The sequence below is a fragment of the Schistocerca cancellata genome, chromosome 2 (genome assembly GCF_023864275.1).
Source record: "Schistocerca cancellata isolate TAMUIC-IGC-003103 chromosome 2, iqSchCanc2.1, whole genome shotgun sequence".
Lineage (NCBI taxonomy): Eukaryota > Metazoa > Arthropoda > Insecta > Orthoptera > Acrididae > Schistocerca > Schistocerca cancellata.
Window position 1 is genome coordinate 428,195,774 of NC_064627.1, and position 23,565 is coordinate 428,219,338.

General features: G+C 39.5%; 1 protein-coding gene across 3 annotated transcripts in view; it reads left to right on the forward strand.

Moving 5' to 3' along the window:
* LOC126161895 (X-linked interleukin-1 receptor accessory protein-like 2) overlaps nucleotides 1-23,565 on the forward strand; it is a 125,040-nt gene that overhangs the window by 68,603 nt on the left and 32,872 nt on the right. For all 3 annotated transcript variants that reach the window (XM_049918041.1, XM_049918042.1, XM_049918043.1), the window contains exons 3-5: nucleotides 5,970-6,071; nucleotides 6,255-6,360; nucleotides 14,769-14,902. In XM_049918041.1, coding sequence (XP_049773998.1) covers nucleotides 5,970-6,071; nucleotides 6,255-6,360; nucleotides 14,769-14,902 — 342 coding nt within the window. The remainder of the gene's footprint in view (nucleotides 1-5,969; nucleotides 6,072-6,254; nucleotides 6,361-14,768; nucleotides 14,903-23,565) is intronic.

A 23,565-nucleotide genomic window follows, 5' to 3' on the forward strand; every position in this document is an offset into this window, starting at 1 on the left:
GCCACTGACAAACTGTGGCCAAGAAACAAGTGGGCCGCCCTGTTGCTGAACACACTGCCAAACATGACATCCTTCATTTCAATGACTACTTCACAGCCTGTGCCATATGGATCTTTCCCACCAACAACAGCTTTTCTAAATGCACAGGTGGGAACTTTCCCTGCAATACATCATACGTTCCTGTAACCCTCCTGGCCTCAACATTCGTTACTCACTGTCCTCACCCATCCAGCCTCTTCCCTGTTCCCATTCCAGCACTACACAGCCTCCACCATCACACTCAGTCTTTTTACTTCTCTTATTTTCCACTACTTCCACCCCCCCCCCTTCCTCCTCACCTCTCTCCTGCCCTCTGTCTAACCTGCAGCACTTCACTGTCTGCCACCCCCTCCATACTATTCCTTCCCCTCACCACCCCAGCCTCCTCCTTACCCAGACCCAGTCACCATTCCCATCATGCACTGGTGCTGCTGCTCACAGTGTGGTTTCTGTTGCCTGAAAATGCAGTTGTATGTGTGAGTTGGGTTTGCGTGAGTGTGTGTGTATGTGTGTGTGTGTCTACATCTATTGTTAACAAAGGACTTAATGGCCAAAAGCTTTATTTGTGACATTCTTTTTTTGTGCCTATCTGTGACTCAGCATCTCCTCTATATTATGAATAGTAACTTTCCTTTTCACAATATTGTTACATTCCATCCTGGATTTTCCATTGTTTGAAAAAACAGTAAAAGAGTTTTAGCTTAAAACACTGTGTGAACACTGTCCATAGCCAATAAATAAACCTACAGCTGCAATAAATTATAGCAATCTGATTTATAAGAGAGTGTAGAATATCATAGGGGACATTATATTACGAAGTCTGTTCAAAAAATTCTGGAACATTCATAATTTTTCTGCTAATGGTGTGTTGAAGCAAAATTCAGTTGGCATCCCTGCACATGGCTGTGTTGAATATGTAACTGCCAGAAGTCCTCCCTCCTCTCTCTGTTCTACTTCTCCCCCCTCCCCCCTCTTGCTGTTCATCTCCTCATCCCTCGTCTCCCATCCAGCTCCTTCTCCTCCCTTTCATTGTCCATTTCCACATCACCTTCTCTCTGTCCATCTCCTACTCTCCCTACCTCTGTCCATCTCCTGCTGACCCCCTATCTGTGTCCATCTCATGCTTCCCATCTCTGTCTGCCCATGTACTCCTCACCCTTCACTTTCCACGATGTCACCCCCACCCCAATAGGAAGCTATTGGTTCTCATGCCCACAGTATTACTTTCCAGACAGTAACAAGCATTCTACTAAATTTGCTTGAAATCATCTTAGGGGTTTAGGATGAGCCTTTTATCTGTGGTTTGTCCACACACATCTCACATGTCAAATATATCCCACTTGTATTCAACATATTTCACACATATTTGTAAACATATTTAAACTGTTTCTCTGACAAATTTCTCCATACATTGCCATTTTTATGCAACTCAATGTTTATGATACTGTTATCTCCAGAATTATCTGTTGTACAGTGATATAATCCTGCAGGTAAATCCCATGGTACATATGGCTACTGTCTGTGAACTATGTTATGAATAGAGTTAAACGTGTAGAAATAATAAATTAAAATGTGATGTATGATGTGGCAGTTTTTCATGTATCTCAGTATTTAACATCATATCTCCTGAACTTACTGTCATACAATGATATTTTTGTAGGAACATTCTACACTATACATGGGTACTGTCTGTGACATGTGTCGCAAATAGAGTTAGCAGTAAAACAGTAATAATGTTAAACATCATACCTGATGCAGTTTTTCACACATCTTAGTGTTTGACATCATATCTCCTGAAATATGTGTCCTACAATGATATAATTTTGGTGGTACATTCAATAGTACATGTGAATACTGTCTGCAAAATGTGTCACGAATACAGTTAGTAGTAATGAGATAATAAATTAAAATATCTTGTTTCTTGCATCAGTTTCACTGCATGAACAGTGAAAATGTAGTAAGTGATAAACTTTTTTCCTTTCATGATTTTGTGGGGTTGTCAGTGAGTATAAAGTTTAGTGATTGGCCCATTGTGGGCCACACTTGTTTTTCACACCCACCCCTACCCCTTTGATAGGTAGGTGTAGATAACATAGACTGTGTGTGATTCTGGGTATGAGCTATCTCCATTCCTATTTCATACAAATCCATCCAGCCATTTCAGTGTCAGCGTGAAAGAGTAACAAACATTCTAACACACACACACACACACACACACACACACACACGCAAGCTTTTGCATTTATACTATATATAACAAAATATATTAGTACATAATAAAACAATTTCTCAATACGAGATTCAAACCAATTGAATCATTAACCACTGAATATGGAAACAGGATTCAGCACATGAGACTAGAAGAAAAATAAAAGAGGTAGAATTATAATGAAACAGAAGCAGAAGATTGGGCAATAGTAATATATGTAAAAAGGTAACATATGGAACACAGAGGGTATTTTCTCAGATCCCTCACAAGAAAAGCTGGGAAAAAACAGTGACAATACTCAGGCTCTCAATTTAACAGTCAATTTGAATATTTCTGGTTAATTAATAGCCAAGCAAACATAAAAGTAAAGGCCTCAAATTTTTTTTGGAATTCAGTATTCCTTCTCCTGGACATATTATGAGAACTATCATAAATGAGATACAAATTTTCGAAGAGTTAGACTCAGATGGGAAAGTCATTGAGTAGTCTGCTCAGAAGAAACAACAGGACAAAGTAAGAAAAAAAGTAACAATCAAACAGTTAGTTCATCCTTCTATGACTTGTCTTCTTTGGGTTGGAGTCCTGTGGGAATCTACTGTCGCAGTCATTAAAAACTCTTTCTTCTACATCTTGCCCTCAGTTCTTACATCTTCTTGTCTTCTTATGTCTTCAGCTATCAAGTTGGTTGGTTGGCAGCAGCTTGCAATACTTTTTTATCCTCAGTCTTCCTCTTCAGAGCAGTATATAGGGGGTGCAACTGGTATCCTCCGTGATCTGGTTGATGTTTTCCAGTCTTGATCCACCTCTTTTGTTCTTCCCCTCTATTGTACTTTTATTGCTCAGCAAATGCCCAATGCATGTGTGCCTTCCATATTCAATATGTCCAAAGATATGGCTTCTCTTTCTCCACTCTGTGGAGTGCCTCTTCATTTGATACCTCGTATACCCACATGATCTTTACCATTTCTCTGTAGCACCATATCTCATAGGCTTTTATTTGCTGTTTTTCTGCTTCTCTGAGTGATCTTGTTTTACTTCCATGCAACAGCACACTCCAGACAAACATCTTTACAAGGTCTGTGCTGAGATATTTGTCTGCACAGCTGAATATGAAAGGGTTTCTTCTCTTGAAAAAGCAGCCTTTGTCTTGTAGATTCATCTTATAAGACCCTTCTTTGATTTTCCATCTGATATAATTTTACTCCCTGGATAGGCAAAGGATTCAACAGTCTCCAGTGACTCATTGTTAACTGAGCATTGAGCAACAGTGTTTTGTCTACTCACCAATAATATTTTTGTTTTAGCTTTATTAATTTTTCATGTTATAGGAAGATCTTAGGACAATTTCCACCTGTGCTAGCTTCACTTATAATTGTTCTGGATATTCACTAAACACTCTGATATAATTAACAAATCACAACATGTCTACTTCCTCATTGCAGTATGTGCAATACTGTGCCCCAGTTTATTTGACCACCACATTCACAGATATGTTTTGCAGGCCAGGTACAGCCTCTGCCTTACTTTGGGAGGTGTTTTTCAACAGAAGAGTTGCTGAGATTTATACTGTCAAGCCTCCTGTAGCTGCCACAGTGTCTGGGGACACAAGCTGTGCCAATATGTGTCACGGAGGTCATGTCGTGCTGCAATCACATGGCCATGTTATCACCTGACACCATGCTTGTGTTTTCCTCTTGGTAGATACTTGGGGCATTGCTCAGCCCCTCAATGGCCAGATCAGCTCTAGACTACAGACCAATCTCCAGATGGCCTCGAGCCTGTACTTTGTATCACAATACCAGCTGCTGCTACCCATCAGACAGTGCTGTCTCATGCCTTCACCAGCATCACAACCACTGGATGCCCATCAGCTGCTCTGGAAAGCCCTGCTTCACTAGACCTGCCCCCTGACTTCCCATGAGCTCACAGCCTCATAGGACTGTGTCCCTGCACACCCATGGTACCTACCTGCTCATCCCCACGACCAACAATCGTGGACTTCCTCACAGGGGGCACTCATTATTCATCATCATAGAATGACTTTCTGTTGTATTCAAATACCCCATCCCTAGAAGCTGAGCTAAGTTTAGTTAATGGTTAATAAAGTAACAGCTGTTATTCCAACACAAGCATATCAGTCACTGCCTCAGTACATCACTCGGCCAAGGGTACTTTGCTTACAAAAGAGCTGCCTTAGCAGCACTTCCCATGCCAATGGTAAACAACTGACAAGCTTGCCCGAGCGAGATAATTGTTTTAGTCTTTCATGCTAACTTGAGAAAGAGACTCGCCATGAAGTGCAGTGATGGTATTCTGGACATGATGCTGGTGAGCCTGTACTGCATGCTTAGGCTGAACAATGATTGCTAGCACCTGCAAACCTTGCTGAGCGATAGTGGTAGAACATTAGAATTTTTTTCATACTGACCAATTTGAGATTGATGTTTTCACACCACCCCCAGCAGTTTCAAATGATCAGTAGGCTATGGCAGTTTCATAGGATTGGTAGTCTACTTCCTCATTACAGAATTCTATGTAATGATTTCGTTATAATGGATAGTGTGCCTCTTGTTGCCTGACTGCTGTAGTCTACCACATGTGTGCCCACAAGATTACTTTTCTTGTATTTTCTGGGTATGGAATTGCTTCGTATAATTTTCAACATCTACGATTTCTTACTTCATTCACTGAAACTTTCAGTTCCATGAGGTTACAGCATACTATAAGAATTATTTCCATTGTGTCCATTTTTACTGATATGCAATTATACTTCAATGATGTTCACCTGCCAATTTTTATGTGACTGTATCTCATTCTAATTAAGAAACTGAAAAATCAATAGCACTTTCTGTGTCCTGCTCACTTCTTGTTCCCGCTAATGCCCGTACGTACTAGTCCACCTTAGGGCTATGTGTGCAAGGTTAGTGAGGAAAGCATTACTGAAACATCTTTTTGTATGCAGATGATCTGAGTTTCACTGGCCATATCAAACAGATAACTGAAATTGCTGATGACACTGGTATTATTATTACAGATGCTAGGCAGACTGGCTGTTTCTTATCAGCATACACGTCACTATTGTAGGTAGTACGCTAGTTCTTTCTTTAAAACAAAAACAAATACTCTTCATTAAAAAGACAGTATCCATCAGCTTTCATATAACTCAATCAAAAGGAGTATAATTACCAGTTCTTGCAAATAAGACAAGTTTAAATATATTGTCTCCCAAATCTGAAGGACAGATTATCATATTTGTGTTTTATGCAGTGGAGTACAAATATACAACAATGTACTAAAAATTAAACTGAGAAAAACTGATACCCTGTTCAAAAAGAAACTGAATGTATGGATAACAATTTTTACTTGGGAAATTAATTTCTACTAAATGAAGTAGAAACATATGATGTTAAATTAGTAGCTGTGTCACCCAATCTTGTACTTCGTATGGTCATACAGTTTTTATATGCATATTATTGGAGGCTAGGTGGAGTGCCTCATGAGGCATCTGCAAGCAAACAGAGCTTGTACAGTAGTTATTAATGTTGGTGTTGGTGGTGGTGGTGGGGGTGGTGCTGGTGTTCAGAGCCTACAGTTGTTCAGCTTTGACTGTTTAGGCAATATATTTGAATGTTAGTTACTGTCTCCATTGTTACTATTAATATTACCATTTTAAATGTTGCTGTGTAGCACTAAATTGCGCTTTAACTTTCTTGTGGCTTAGATATGAACTGTACCTCAAGACGCCCCATGATAACGCACTATCCAACCAATCAATATGCCCTGCCTGGAGAGTCTGCCCAGTTTTACTGTGAAGCCATGGTTGGTGAGTAAATTATCTATATATATTTACTATTACCAGGAAATTCATCTGTCTCTTTCTGTGTAAAACTTTTGTTTGTGTACTGTGAGAACAAGATTTTCTTTTTGTTGGATAAATTATATTTTCTTTTATCACATTTAATTGCTATGACAGTATACTATTTTCGTTTCCCTTTTTTATTTCTAGGGTGTGGAGAAGTAGCAAAAACAGCTCATGTGTACTGGGCACTAGCTGATCAGCCACTTCACTTTGTTAAGAGTGTGAGAGATGTAGTGATTTCAGATGTTCAGAGGTATGTCTCCATTTTGTTTATGGGGTGACACAAATGTAGTACAAGGCTCAGTCAGATATTACAGCATGTAGACCAATTGTTTGAAGGCTTCACAAACATGGATCATATAGTGATAATGGATGGAGTACATAGCAGTTAGATAAGAATGCTATGTATGTTTTCAGTACTGGCCTCATGTAAATGACTTCTGAGGTCTTGAGACATATTAAGTTGGAATTACTCCATCTGTTACGATTTTAAATCCTCATAATAACTATTTTTTTCTCTCTGGTCTCTGTCCTACCTGGAAACAGTTACATAATTTATATGTGGCATATGCGTGAAAGTTTCAAAATGTTATCTAGGTTGAATTTTCTTAAAGTGATGCTAATCAAAAGGTAAGGATAATTGAACTTTTTACATCAGTATGAGTTAGCAAATATCATGTTAGCTACTACATATTTATGGACTTGGTGACACCACTCGTTATGAAGACTAGCATTCTGAGATACTGATATCAGTAATAGTTCAAATTCTGTGAAAGTAATTCACTTATGAAATAATTAATGGTCATGTGCAGAAGTAGTTAGATTTTCCATTACAAATTTTGCCTCTGTTCTTGTTAGAGTCTGAGTTTTTCTGTTATATTTTTGTTGACCTAATTTTTGTGCACAAGGCGACATACTTTATTAATTGATGAAGCCACTAACTAAGAACTTTGCACAATTTACCATAATTTTCAATATGGCTCTTGTACTTGTAAATAGGGTACTCCCAGTACCAATTCATAACATGCTTCCACAAACTTCCTAAATTCCTGGACCACAAACCAAATTTTTATCAATACTTATAGACCATCTTGAGTAGCAAAAGCCTACCTAGCAGTTCCTCGAATGATGACATAGTTACCAAAGTAACAGTTTGTGCCTACACCAGTCTTTAAATAGTCAGACCTCACCCAAAATACTCAGTCTGCATCCAGCAAGTAACTGTGTAAAATTTATGTGAAAGTCAGCACTTGACTGTGAACGTGCTGACACCTCTGTGAGGGTCCCTGTCAAGTGAGTAAACAAGCAAACATTTGTGTCATGCCTGCTCCCGGAAATCACAAAAGTGATAACTGTGTGCAACCTGTCCACAAGAATAAGTGTACAGTGGAACCTAACATAGCAAGCACAATTTGCTCCAGAATCTTCTCTAATGTATTCCATGCAGAAAAAGCACTACAAGTTTTATCTTATTCATGCCACTTATTCAAAGAAAATTATACATACAGTATTGTGTACTTCATTATTCATCTACATCTACATCTACATATACATCTACATCTACATGGTTACTCTGCAATTCACACTTAAGTGCCTGGCAGAGGGTTCATCAAACCATTTTCATACTACTTCTCTACCATTCCACTCTCGAATGACACGTGGGAAAAAGGAACACCTAAATCTTTCCATTCGAGCTCTGGTTTCTCTTATTTTATTATGATGATCATTTCTCCCTTCATAGGTGGGTGTCAACAAAATATTTACACATTCAGAAGAGAAAGTTGGTGATTGAAATTTCATAAATGGATCTCGCCGCAAAGAAAACCGCCTTTGTTTCAGTGTCTGCCACCTCATGTCGCCTATCATATGAGTGACACTTTCACCCCTGTTGTGTGATAACATGAAACGAACTGCACTTCTTTACACTTTTTCGATGTCCTCCGTCAATCCTACCTGGTAAGGATCCCATACCGCGCAGCAATATTCCAGCAGAGGACGGACAAGTGTAATGTAGGCTGTCTCTTTAGTGGGTTTGTCACATCTTCTAAGTGTTCTGCCAACAAAGTGCAGTCTTTGTTTCGCCTTCCCCACAATAATATCTATGCGGTCTTTCCAATTTAAGTTGCTCGTAATTGTAATTCCTAGGTATTTAGTCGAATTGACAGCCCTTAGGTTTGTGTGATTTATCATATACCCAAAATTTATCGGATTTCTTTTAGTACCCATCTGGATGACCTCGCACTTTTCTTTGTTTAGTGATAATTGCCACTTTTTGCAGAAATTCTCTCTAGATCATTTTGTAATTGCAATTGATCGTCTGATGATTTTACTAGATGGTAAATTACAGCATCATCTGCGTGCTAAAAGAGTTACTTTTGTGGGTTATATTATATTATCTATTCATTTAATATGACTGCAAAGAAATAAAAATACATCTAGAACCTTGCTTATCTACTTTCTTTGTCTATTCTGATAAAAAATAGTGCTCTGTCGAGGTCATAGGGGCCCCATTATCCTAATATGCCCAGGGCCTCCAACATGTTAAAGACAGCCCTGCACAGAACTATCAACAAAGTAAACAGTTGGAGTTATAGTTGCAACAGTGAGGAACCACACAACTCTCCCATCTCCATGTAAGAGCTGTATTCAACATTGTCTACCATACGTGACATGGTACCTTGTCACAGTAAAATGCATTACACCATGCTGTGCCACTTCATCGGAGCAGAAAAAAACCTCTTTGCTCTGTTCCAAAATTCATGAAAGATTATGTGCTATAACTCTGCTCAAAATTGGTAACGGACTGTACATGCCTTTCTGGTTATCATAGTGCCTCAAAGGAATGATAAAATGCAATTTTGTTTGTTTCTGTCTTTGAGATAGTAAGCAACACCTTAATCACTGCCAGTGTCACCCAGGAGAATTACTCATCATAACATCACTCTACTGGTGGCAACAGTACAGAATTATCACCTGTTAGGTATTTTCTTTAATACTGAAAGGACCTGTTATTTCCAATTTGAGGCACTGTATCTTCTGGTACTTCTATCAGCTGATTTTGAAGAGACAGCTTCCCTTCTTTATAAGATCCTTTCTGTTTGAATGAAAAATTCTCAGTTTAATGCCAGATTGTTGAGTTCAGCATGGACAATATTCCAACAGCAGAATGAATTTTATCATTGGGAATTCTCGTAGACTGATGTGATGAGGCTTGAACAGTCTCTCATTATACTTGTAAAAATTTCACAATCCTGACTGCATACATTTTGACAACATGGCTTTAATTTTAAACTGAACATGTTTTGCAGAATTTGTAAATGAATTTGATACTATTTGTACCTGTGGACTCTTAAGTGAATTAATTTCTTTAGGGACATTATTACTGGTCTACCATCATTTATCTTTGATATGTTAAAATTTTAAAAATTTACATATTTTTCTTAAATAAAAATGTACACCAATCAAACTTGCATGAGAAATTTTGTATATCTAAACTTGCAAATAATTTGAAATTTGCGAATTGTAGTGGGTACAATGAGAAATCTCTAGGTATATTACCACTGTTTACAATTTAAAGGCAATTTTATGGGCCCAAAGATAAATCAGTCTCATTACAATTCAGTCTCTCTGTTCTTTTCTTTAGCTGGTATTTATTTCCTCCTCATAATCTCTCTTTTACTATTTGTAAAATGACCCCTACCTCTATTTACTTATTGAGAACTTTTCTTGCATTTCTACATCTTGCATCTCTCTCCTCATTCTCCATAGTCTATGAAGTCTTCCAGTCTTTTCACATTACTTCATCCTCCTTGCTATGCCACCACACTCAGCTCAAAGATGAATGAGTGTTTAAAAGCCCAGCTGCCATCTTTTCCTTTTTGTGCAAATACGTCACTCTTCCCTTTCTCTTAAAGTTGAATTACAATATGTTATGCAGTCATTAATTACATTATACTATGGTTTTTCTTAAATACAGGGAAAAAGGCAAGGACAGGAAAAAGGAGAAAAGGACAAGAAAAGAAAAAAGTTAGTGAGATTTGCTTTAGAGAACCAGCATTTGAAGTTGACTGCAGAACAATTCTGTTGCCACCAAGATACATTTCTAACAAAGAGCACAAAGTTAAGATGAGAGAAACTGGGGCTCGTATGGAGGCATGTAGACAGTTGTTATTCCCTTGCTCTATTTGTGAGTGGAGCAGGAAAGGAAATGAGCAGTAATGGTACATGGTACCCTCTGTCATGCACCGTACAGTGGCTTCTGGAGTATATATGTAGATGTAGGTATTTCAAATCAGGAGAATTCAATTGAGAATACTTTATATTTGTGAGCTCTGGGTCTCCTAGTTCAAAATCTAGGAAAATGTGTTTTCTACTGTTAAGGTGTCTGTCAACAGAATTTTGCTCCATGAAGATAAGTACTAGCCAGCCATATTGTCTCTGTAAGTTACATGGTACTTATTTTAAGAGCCATTGGCAAATAAATGGAAAATTAATCAGAATACTTTTTATGGTTCCTTTTAAATTGAGGACCATTTTTTCAAAACTGAACATCTACAAAATTTTCACTTTTGAGTTAAATATGAATTCACATATTTTTAAAACAAGAGGAATTGATTTGCACTTGTGAAATTTAATGAAACCTAACATGTACGGCATTAAACACATATGAAATATTGCAAATTTTTACAATATTTGACATCTATTGAAAGAGAAATTTTCCAAAACTTAACACCTACATAACTTTCTGTTTTGCATCCATTCTAAAGCAAAATTTATCATGCTTTTCCATGTTTATAATTCTTCTATTGACAACAATGTGTGTAACTGTTCAACAATGGCAAAATATTGCTATTGGGTGATTTTCTTGCTTGACAAAGGCACAAGTTTAGAATTTGCTTGTTCTTCAAAGACTAAACACCAAACACAAGTATAAATTTTATATGTTAATACAGAAAAATTAAGTTACTTCCTTTATTAAAATTTTATAAACCTCAATGATTATGCTACTTGGGGGTCTGTGCATTTCAGTGTGGTCTAAAGCAAAGAGACTGATATATTATTATTGTCTAGTAATTACACTCCTGGAAATGGAAAAAAGAACACATTGACACCGGTGTGTCAGACCCACCATACTTGTTCCAGACACTGCGAGAGGGCTGTACAAGCAATGATCACACGCACGGCACAGCGGACACACCAGGAACCGCGGTGTTGGCCGTCGAATGGCGCTAGCTGCGCAGCATTTGTGCACCGCCGCCGTCAGTGTCAGCCAGTTTGCTGTGGCATACGGAGCTCCATCGCAGTCTTTAACACTGGTAGCATGCCGCGACAGCGTGGACGTGAACCGTATGTGCAGTTGACGGACTTTGAGCGAGGGCGTATAGTGGGCATGCGGGAGGCCGGGTGGACGTACCGCCGAATTGCTCAACACGTGGGGCGTGAGGTCTCCACAGTACATCGATGTTGTCGCCAGTGGTCGGCGGAAGGTGCACGTGCCCGTCGACCTGGGACCGGACCGCAGCGATGCACGGATGCACGCCAAGACCGTAGGATCCTACGCAGTGCCGTAGGGGACCGCACCGCCACTTCCCAGCAAATTAGGGACACTGTTGCTCCTGGGGTATCGGCGAGGACCATTCGCAACCGTCTCCATGAAGCTGGGCTACGGTCCCGCACACCGTTAGGCCGTCTTCCGCCCACGCCCCAACATCGTGCAGCCCGCCTCCAGTGGTGTCGCGACAGGCGTGAATGGAGGGACGAATGGAGACGTGTCGTCTTCAGCGATGAGAGTCGCTTCTGCCTTGGTGCCAATGATGGTTGTATGTGTGTTTGGCGCCGTGCAGGTGAGCGCCACAATCAGGACTGCATACGACCGAGGCACACAGGGCCAACACCCGGCATCATGGTGTGGGGAGCGATCTCCTACACTGGCCGTAAACCACTGGTGATCGTCGAGGGGACACTGAATAGTGCACGGTACATCCAAACCGTCATCGAACCCATCGTTCTACCATTCCTAGACCGGCAAGGGAACTTGCTGTTCCAACAGGACAATGCACGTCCGCATGTATCCCGTGCCACCCAACGTGCTCTAGAAGGTGTAAGTCAACTACCCTGGCCAGCAAGATCTCCGGATCTGTCCCCCATTAAGCATGTTTGGGACTGGATGAAGCGTCGTCTCACGCGGTCTGCACGTCCAGCACGAACGCTGGTCCAAATGAGGCGCCAGGTGGAAATGGCATGGCAAGCCGTTCCACAGGACTACATCCAGCATCTCTACGATCGTCTCCATGGGAGAATAGCAGCCTGCATTGCTGCGAAAGGTGGATATACACTGTACTAGTGCCGACATTGTGCATGCTCTGTTGCCTGTGTCTATGTGCCTGTGGTTCTGTCAGTGTGATCATGTGATGTATCTGACCCCAGGAATGTGTCAATAAAGTTTCCCCTTCCTGGGACAATGAATTCGTGGTGTTCTTATTTCAATTTCCAGGAGTGTATTTTATATGGATTCAGAATCTACAAGTGAAGCAGATTGTTCATCTCTCATTCAAAAAGTACCTCTTGGGTGTAAGAGGAGAAGGAGAGAATGACAAACCAAGCAGATGAAAGAGAAATATTCGATACACTCATCAACCTGATTTAGCCTGTACTCATGGTCTGATAGGCATAAAAAAAGCCCCAAACAGTGTTGTTGTCTGACAGCAATGCTTTTGCAAAATGACATGTCAGAATCTCAGCACAGGAATTACTTTAATGATAAAATAAAGTAAGATATATTTCTTCTGAAATGTATTAAGATTGCTGAATCTTAAAGATGAACTGTTCCAGATGATAAGGCAAAACACAAAAGATATATTACCTTAAGCTATTTAATAGCAAAAATAATTGGAGAGGAGATTCAAGTTTTTGCTGCCACATTTATGATGGTTGTGTGGGTACTAGATGCCAGAATAAGAAATATAGCTTGAAAATACCTCCTTGGTGAAATGCTGAAAGAAGAAAGAGGAGGAAAAAGAACAAGTAAAGGAGATGAGGAGATGACAGAAGTCATTACAATATATTTTGTAAAATACCACTGATGGGAGAGTCATTACTCAAGAAGGAAATGCTCATGGTCCTACTTGTGTTCAGCATTAAATACAAAGAAAATGTGGAATTGGTTCTGTGCAGATCATATCAAAGCAGTTCACCTAAAGTGCTCCCTTTCCAATTACATAAATATCTTTTACAAATGTTTTTAACGTATCTTTTTGCAATCCTAATTCTGACATGTACTCTGTTTGTGCAGAATTTATGTTAAAAATTAAAACTGCCAAAGAACCAGATAAAAAAATTACATATGAACACATTACAGGCCTCAAAATTCCATGAAATTCTTAAACTAAAAGAAACAGATACCTTCAGTGGATGTTATCATTGCCAGCAGAACCAATCCCTTCCAAACTGTCTGTTTGGGAAACATTTTATTCATGACATACCTGGTTATATAATTGTACCATAATGGAAGTAAATGGAGAAAAGCAAGACACTTACCATTTTACACAGCTCAAAACACAAATGTCACATGAAGCCAATCTAACTGCTTCTATTTTATGACTTTTTAATAAATTTGGAAAAGAGACATCAAAAAGTAAAAAATCAGAAGCTGACATTAAGAATTTTGTCAGACTCAAGCGGTTCACAAAATAAAAATTCAGTGATGATGGCTATGCTCCTTTGATTTTGTGAAGCCTCAAAAGTTTTCATGAAAATCCTGCATTACTTTCCAATCAGGGGCACAGTTATAGGCCTCCTGATGTGGTATTCAGTGCAGCTGAGAAGCAATTGAGACAACTAGAGATTATCACAATGCCTTCACAGTCCCATGATGTGCTAAATGTGGCACTTGTGTGGTAGGTCTACTTGAGAGAGACTGGCAAGTTCAAAATATGAAATCCATGAGTAACAGTCATTAGAAATGTTACTATTCAAAATAAGCAAAGCAAATGTTCTCGTGTACCAGAAGCCTGGAAAAAATTGTGTTGTGTGCAAAGCAAAACATGTGTATTATGGATCTCCAATCTCGGTTGAACTTCAGAGATATCGACAATGCTCCATTGCCAAGATTAAAAAATAGAGTAAGTGATAAGAAGGTTGATGATGTTAAGCAACTACTCTAGTGTTTTGACAACTCTTTGGATGATACAGAAGCTCTTCAAGGGTACAATAACAATGACAATGACAACAATGAAGCCATAATATGGTAATAAACAAATTTACTAGAATGATTACATAAAATAAATTGAAGTTATTCACAAATAACAAACAGTTAGTCATTTTGAATAATGGAGATACTGTAGTTGTTCAGTGGAAAAAAAACCTACCTACATTTTTTGTAGTACTTGTAGAAATATTTGAATGTGCTCTCTCTCTCTCTCTCTCTCTCTCTAATCGAGTAATGAGAAAAATGTCTAATGTGATTTAAGGTGTTTCCTGACAATTTTACTTTTAGTAGATACTCAGTTTTGCAAAAATGATTCTCGAGTTATTCTTTTCCAATTTCTTTTGTGTGTGGAAGGTTTGTTTCCTGAAACACTATATCAGGGGTAACTGTCACATATTGGGTAACTTATTATTTTCAAAACACATTACCTGACTGTATTTTGTTTTTTGTTTCAGGGATAATTACTCTATAAAGGGAAGTTTCCTGATTTTCAAAAAAGTAACTGTAGAGGATTATGGTCACTACACATGCCACATTGATAATAACATTCGTGAACCATGCAACTTCAATGTATCTCTCATATATGGAGGTATGTCCCTTTTCAAAGAAATAGCCTATAGTTTAAGTTATGGTTAAGGTGCAACTGAAGATAATTGACTGCAGTTCAGTGAAACACTCCCATTTGCAACATTAAAGTGAGTAAAGTATATTATCTAATTCATGTAGTGTTTGAGCAATAAATTACAGCATTCTTGGGTTTGTTTATCAACTCTACATGTACCACTTCAGCCACTAGTCCTTTGAGTTTATTCCATAGAGGCAGTGCTTAAATCTCTACTTGAACAACAGCACACACTGACAGTTGCTATTTCATGTTTAATGTGTACATTGGCACAACCTGCAACCCCACCAACAAAATATCTGCCACCAATCCCAGCATACAACAATGCAGCAGAAGACTGGGACACTTACAAAGAAGTCTGTGGCAACATTTCCAGGCATTTGGGGTAACAGACGTAGACTTGTGCAAGGCCCTTTTTTTGTTATGGAGTTCACCTCAAGGATATTAATTGTCATGTCAGCTCAATCCATTGTAAGAAGCTTCTAGTCTTTCTTTTGGTCGGATGTGTGAGGTAATTTCTACTTAGCACTGTAAACCTTCTCACATTATTGCTGCTTCTGTGGAAGTTTGTCGCTGCCAAAAGTGGCCAAAGCAGTCATATAGGGCATGGGCAGCAGAACTTCTTGGACTTAGCTATCATTGTAATTTTGTGACAAATATTCATCAGGAATCCTACGCCAATCAAATGGTTTGTGTTGCAATCATACATTTTGCTCCTGATGGGTAAGTTTGAGAGCAAGCTCTACAGTGTGAAAATCCTACGCTTATGGAAGTATTGAACATAACTCAGTCGTTTAAAGTTTCATTGGTTGCAGGTAGATAGACGATTGGTTCGAAGTTCCAGAAATCAGTTCCTCTCACCGCTCCCAGCCTTCAGTTATTTTGCAATGGAATGTTAACACTATTGCAACAGTCCAGCAGACATCTCAGTGTTGTAAAGGCAATCGGCATTTGTGACAACAACAATCTGAGTCACAACAGCAACAGCATCATGCTCTGCTGTCTTCATGCCCATACTGCTTCATTCAACAAGAATGGACTGCATGTCCAAGCACTGGGCAATGTTTAATAGATGATATAAGAAATGACACATTGGTTCTGTATGTAACTCCTTTCCAAACATGAATGAGGATGAAATGAACATGGATGTGAACAGTGTGTCAGCAGTGACGGTGTCTCAAAGCTGTGGAGATGATCTAATTTTGGGTGTGTTGCTGGAAGTAGCTCTTCACTGGTTCCTCAGTTCTTATAGGTTTATCCCCTTTGGTGATAAGAATCAGGCTGAGTTGTTGCAAATCATCAGCCCTGGGCAAGGTATACACTGAAGTGCATGTGTTTAACAAGTCATTGAGATTGCAGATATACATAGCTGCAGCAGCAATGTTGGTGAGTTCTCAGGCATATGTGGACTTTGGTTCTCTCCCTCTGACTCCAATGTCTTAGAGGCTGGTGAGTTATAACAAACAACAGATTCCCATTCTTCCACAGTTCTCTACACCTGTGACTTAAAAGTCTGTGGTTTGTTCATTAACATTCCTTGTTGTGGACAATGCTTACACTGAAAATCTGTTTGTTTTGGTTAGGTGCTCTGTGCCCTGAATTTTCCTCCAGGACTAGGTTGTGCAACAGAATTTCAGGCTCATATTATGATGAAACAGTCTGCCCTCCCCCATTTTTCCAGTGCTGCTCAGTAGTGGTAACTTTATGGGATCAAATAAATTCAGAATTAGATCATCTTCAATCCCTTGATGTTGTTCAATCCCTTTCTTCTAGTGAATAGTCAGTACCACTGGTGACAATCAAAAGACGTACCAGTAAATTATGCCCCTGCAGTGATTTTTAAAAAACTATTAATGCACAGTCATTCATTGATACCTATCCTTTGCGATGCCCTAATGAGCTGTTAGAACATCTATCAGGGGCCATTATTTTTCAAAGACTGACATTGCAGAGGCATATTTATAGCTGCTGCTCAATGAGGAATCTAAACACCTTCTAGTTATCAATACCCCACTCTGGCTTTATCAATACTGGTATTTGCCTTTTGGTGTGGCTAATACACCAGCTATTTTTCAACACTTTTTAGAGCAACTTATTGCATCAGTTGCAGCCTGCATCAGCTATTTATATGATGTAGTAGTGACTGGTGCCTTTCTTTTTGTTTTACAGTCTGTATGGTTAGAGTGCAATTTGGATAAGGCACAGATTTTTCAACTGTCTAGTACTTATTGGAGTTTTGAAGTGTCATGTGCTGCCATGAAACTATAGCACCAGCATACTGATGCTGTTGCGGTGTTGCCACACCACACATCTATCAAGGAATTACAGGCATTTTTAGGCAAAATTGCATACTACCACATATTCATACCAGACACTTCTACTGTGGCACAATCACACTATGCATTATTATGTAACGGTATCCCATTCCACAGTTCCCCAGTTTGTGACCAGAAATTCAGGTTGCTGAAATCTAAGCTGCAGTCGGCCTCCTTTTCACTGGGTCAGCACCTTGTCTTAGCAACAGGCATGTGTCAGTTTGGCCTTGGTGCCGTGCTTGCTCATAAGTGTGTGAACAGTTCTGAACACCCTTCTGCATATGCCTCTAAATCCTTAAATTTAGTGTAACAGTACCATTCTCATGTAGAGAAAGAGGATTTGGTGATTGTGTATGCACTTAAAAATTTCACGTTTTTCTATGTGGGTCTAAGTTTTATCTGATCACAGACCACAAACCACTGGCGTCTCTTTTTATCCCTTCAGCATCTTTTCCAAAAAAATTCACACATTGCTTGCAGTGGTAGAGTCTTTTCCTGTCATGATACAATTATGAGATACATTTTTGAACTACGATGCAGCATACAGATGCTTATGCCTTATCATATTTGGTGATTGATTGGGATCCAGGGATTGATAGAGAGGAATTACTTTGTTTTCATTTAGATGTGGAAACTCAAAATGTTTTGGTTGTTTTCCTTTTACTAGCACTAAAATTGCAGCCACAGTAGCGGTGGGTCCTGTTTTAAGTAAAGTTCTTTCTTTTGTGCAACAGGGCTAGCTGAACGAACCTTCTCATCATGCTTCTGATCCTTTGAGAAATGTCTTTCTGTTTGGGACTGAGTGCTGATGTTAGCTACAAAGGACACAGCTCCTCGAATTGTAGCCCCATCCCCCCTTCAGTATCAGGTTATACATTTATTACATGTGGACCACTGGGGAATGTCACATACAGAAACATTAGCACACTAACATGTTTTTTGCCGAGCACTGATTGGGAAATAGTGCAAGTTGTCGCAGCCTGTCTACACTGTGCCACCCACCAGGCATATCCCAGTGCTTCTTTGTCACCATGACCAGATCCACAGTAGCCTTGGGAATGAAATCATGTAGATTTTGTGGGACCTTATTTGAGTTTCTACTGGCTTGCTATAATTGATGCTTATTCTAAGTTTCTATATGTGGTATATTGTCTGCCTCTTTCTATGGTGGCAACAATTTCTGCTTTGTCAAATATTTTTGCAATGGAAAGTCTTCTGTATACGTTAGTTTCTGACAACAGCCCCCAGTTCATATCTCAGAGATCAGAAGATTTTTTTTTTTTTTTTTTAATGTAGTGTTCACCATGTCACAGCAGCTACTTTCCACATTCAATCAAACGAGGAAGCAGAATGACTAGTATGAACATTTAAGACTCAGATGAAAAAATGCATTTTGGGTGTGTTGCTGGAAGTAGCTCTTCACTGGTTCCTCAGTTCTTATAGGTTTATCCCCTTTGGTGATAAGAATCAGGCTGAGTTGTTGCAAATCATCAGCCCTGGGCACTGCTACATCTGCTTCAGCAAACACCAGGCCATCTCTTGGCACTGGGGCTGCATTGCTTTCAGTCTGGCACTGCTGTTTGGGCTCATGGGTGTGGCTGCTGGACAAAATGAGTGTCGACAGTAATTGAGGGTACCTGTGGCTGAAGCCTCTACGTTGTCCTTATGGTTGAGGGGAAGTTGTCACAACACGTCAACCTCACGTGGGCGACTATGTACCGGGTGCTCTTCCACCACCCTGCATTGCCTTTCCACCCAGTCGTCTCCATAGCATGGCCAGTGCCATCAACTTCTCCACTGCTGATGATGTTTTCACAACTGTCTCCTCTGCTATGGGTGCCCCCTTCAGCTGTCAGGGGCCACTGGGGACTCCAGCTTCCACACTGTCACAGCCCCCATTGCTGTTGCCTTTATAGCAGCTGGTGCTGCCTGTTCCACCACCTTCACTGCAACCTCCTTCCCTGGAGCTGCAATCGGATGTGGAAATGGTACTACTATATGGCCTATGGCCTCTTACAGGAGGGCGAGTGTTGCATCTGCCCGCACTCGCACCACTTACAACGCTACACACTGGTGACATTGTGCTGCATGACACAACAACGTACATCAACCACAGAAGAAATGGATGTGAACACAGTGCTCACTTCTTAGTGAAGGAAGAGGACTGCTGTAACTACCGATTTACAATGTGCACCACTTCATAGTTCACATATGAAGCTTGTGCTTGATTTGGCCACTAGAGGCCACCCAGTCTGCTAGAATGACAGCCACATGTGTATTGCTAATTACATTGTACCTTGTCTTCCATGTGTGTGTACTGTTTGAGGGATAAATTACAGTGTTCTTGGGTTAGAACAAGAAAATATAAGGGGCAGTCAAATGAAAATCAGTCATATGGACAAAAGGAAAATAAACTGTTTATTATTCTAGACAGTGGCATATTAACAATATTTTTTGGGGGTAGGGCTGGAGGGGGGCAGGGGCTCACTTTCATTTTACAATAGCTCAAACTGAAAATTAATTTTATTGAACAATAGTAGTTTAATCTTTAAAATTATAATAATAAATTGAGTCATTTGTTTAAATTTGTTTAATTAGAACACTGATGACAAAATGAAAATTATTTTTTGAGGTTATGAATTACATCATAAAATAAAGTTTATAAAGTTATGATGGCTGCTAACAGAATCATGATATTGTGGGATGTGCTCTTTTGTCAAATTCTTGAATCTTCCCAAGAGCTGAAACAACACAACCATATATTTCCTTGGAGTCTTGTACACTGCAAGGATGCTTAGTCCATCTAGTGAGTGTGGTACATTTCTAACTCCTGACTCAAACAACAGTTAATTGTTTGGGGGTATCATTAGAATTGGTGGCCCAAAGAAATTACATACCATTTTCAGTGTTCCTAGTAAATTCTTAATAAATGTATGTATCAGTGACTACCAAATTAAAATTTTGAATTGCACAAAAGAATATACAGCTAAAGGATAGTTCTATTGTATGAATGCATGAGCTCCATGGGCTTTACCTGACAAGGAAGCAGCACTGTCATAGCCCTGTCCTTGTAAAAATAACACATCGAAACCAAATTTCACCAAGTTTTCAATTATAAATTCAGCTAATCCTTTGTCAGTCATATCAAACACTAGAGCAAATTGCAGGAAATTCTTCTACATCTATATCTATACTTTGCAAACCACTGTGAGGCACATGGCAGAGGGTATGTCCCATTCTACCATTATTAAAGTTTCTTCCTGTTCCATTCAAGTATGGAGCACGGGAAGAATGATTTTTTTGAATGCCACTGTACATGCACTAATTATTCTTAGCTTATCTTCACTGTCCCTATTGAGTGATACATAGGGGTTGTAGTATAATCCTAGAGTACCAATTTAAAGCTGGTTTTTGAAACTTTGTTCATAGAGTTTCTCCTGATAGTCTATGTCTATCTTCAAGAATCTGCCAGTTCAGTTTCTTCAGTATTTCTGTGACACTCTCCCACAGACTAAACAAACCTATCACCCTTCTTTGTATATATTCAGTATCCCATGTTATGCCTATCAGGTATGGGTCCCACACATTAGAGCAAGATTCTAGAACTATTCACATGAGTGATTTGTAAGAAATTTCCTTTGTAGATTGATCACACTTCCCCAGTATTCTACCAATAAACTGTAGTCATGCCACTTCATATCCATACAAATTGTTTTAGGGGATTCATGTCGGGCGAGCTGGGTGGCCAGACTATTCGCTCGAACTGCCCAGAATGTTCTCCAAACCAAATGTGAACCATTGTGCCCGATGACATGACATCGTTAATTGGGAACATGAAGTCCATGAATGCCTGCAAATGGCCTCCAAGTAGCAGAACTGTTAGAACTTCAAGTTTAACACATATATTTCGGAACGACACGACAACACATATAAGTCACAGAGTAAGTTGACAAGTAAGACATGTGTACCCGTTAGCATTCGAATGAGCACTGAGTCCCAGTCTAGCGGCCGCTGCTCGGCTGGCCGCTTAGTTGGCGCAGCTGCTGCATGGCTGGCAGACAGCGCCACACGTAGAGAACGCGCGTAATTGCGCGGCGGCACTTTGAATGATCGGCGAGTCACAACAGGAACACAACCATTTCCAGTCAATGATCGGTTCAGTTGGACTAGAGGACCCAGTCCATTCCATTCAAACACAGTCCACAGGAGTCATCAAATTGGCTGATTCCAACAATAACTCATTGATGTTATAGTCATAGGATACTAAGTTTTTAAATTTTGTGAAGCACAAAATTTTACATTTCTGAACATTTAAAGCAAGTTGCCAATCTCTGCACCACTGAATTGCTTTCCGACCAAATTTTCTTTTAACCTAGGGAACAGGTGATAGTCACTGGGTGCCAGGTCAGGGCTATTGGGTGGGTGGGTGATTATGTTCCACTGAAACTGTTGCAGGAGAGCAACGGTTTGCCGAGCGATGTGTGGGCAAGCTTTGTCATGGAGAATGTGTATGCCCTTGCTCAACATTCCTCTTCTCTGGTTCTGAATTGCCCGTTTGAGGTTTTTCAGAGTCTCACACTACCTGTCAGCATTAATTGTAGTCCCAGCAATTCAGCTCCGATGACAAGGTGAAAGAAGAGGTTCATAACTTTCTGAACAGCATGGTGGTGAGCTGGTATAACATGGACATACAAAAACTGCCACAGTGTCTACAAAAATGCATTAACAGAAATGGTGATTATGTCAAAAAATAGCTTAATGTTCAAGCTGTAAACTGATGTAAACCATTGTAGAAATAAACTGGTATATGTACTTATAAAAAAATAGGAGACCTTACTTTTGGGATTACCCTTGTTGATAACTGCATCATCTGCAAAAAGCCTAATTTTTCTTCTGATATTGTTTGCAAGGTCATAATATACAACATGAACAGCAAGCATCCAGCACATTTCCCTGGGGCACACACAAATTTACTTCTACATTGGATGATGAATCTCCATCCAAGTAACATGTTGCATCCTCCCTACCAAAAAGTCCTCAATCCAATCACAAATTTCACTTGATACCTCATATGATTATTTTTGAATGCATTACGGGAACAGCAGTGATCGATGTCTTATAAATAATTACTATTAAAAACAGTCTTGATCACGATTTATTTAACAAGGTGACCGGTTTCGACCACTACTGTGGTCATCTTCAGACCATTGATTAGGAACCTATTTCTGTTGGAGAATCACTACTCTCCAACAGAAAGAGGTTCCTACTCAATGGTCTGAAGATGACCACAGTAGTGGTCGAAACCGGTCACCTTGTTAAATAAATCGTGATCAAGACTGTTTTTAGTAGTAATTATTCATATGATTATACTTTTGACAATAAGAGTAGGTGTAGTACTGAGTCAAATACTTTTCGGAAATCAGGAAGTACAGCATCTACCTGATGGCCTTGATCCAAAGCTTTCAGTATGTCACCTGAGAAAAGAAATCTTCATGAATCTTGAGATTTGGAGAAATATAATGGGCACAAAGAGAGATTTGTTGTATTCCAGCAATGTCAGCAGTTTCATCTGGAAGAATAACAAAATCTTTGGCATCATTCCTTCCCTTGAGTTGCTTATTGACGTAACTGATGAACTGATCTGGGACTGGGGTATTAATGTAGTTGTTGCATTTACCAGTTCCTTCCAAACTTGCTTTTAGGTTTTCATCACCTTTCACATGATATTTCACAATGGTTGAAAAGCTATCCATGTTCTTGTCATTTTGTTCGTTAACTTCAATAGGCGCAAAGTCCCTTTAATGCAGTCCCCTGATGCCCACATGGAATCATGACCACAATGATAGGGACTATGTGTTTTCTATTTTTTTAAATTTTTTTTTCATATGTTCCAGCAAGCCTTGGTCCAGGCAATGTTTTATGTCTTTTGTCTTGTTCATCATCATGGGAACAAAATTGTCACATCAATTACACCAGCCTTATGGTAAGCATTGCTCACATGGACATTGAAATATTCAAGAGCATGCTGACACTTCAAAAACTTGGAGGTTACCAGGGCTCCAACATTTTGATGACTACCTTTATCCAAACTTGTCTCAGCAAAAACCATCCTCTATAGGAGAGTATACTAACAAAAAAATTTTCTCCATCTAGCTTAGGTTGAACTTATGATACTTTTCAAAGTGAGGGGAAATTTGTAGGTTGCATTGGACACAAAAGGGTTTTGGAAATGTTGTAGTTTCAAGTGGTCATCAACTGTTTCATTATTTGATAGCAAACAATCACTTACATCATACTTACAGTCAGGTGGTGAAC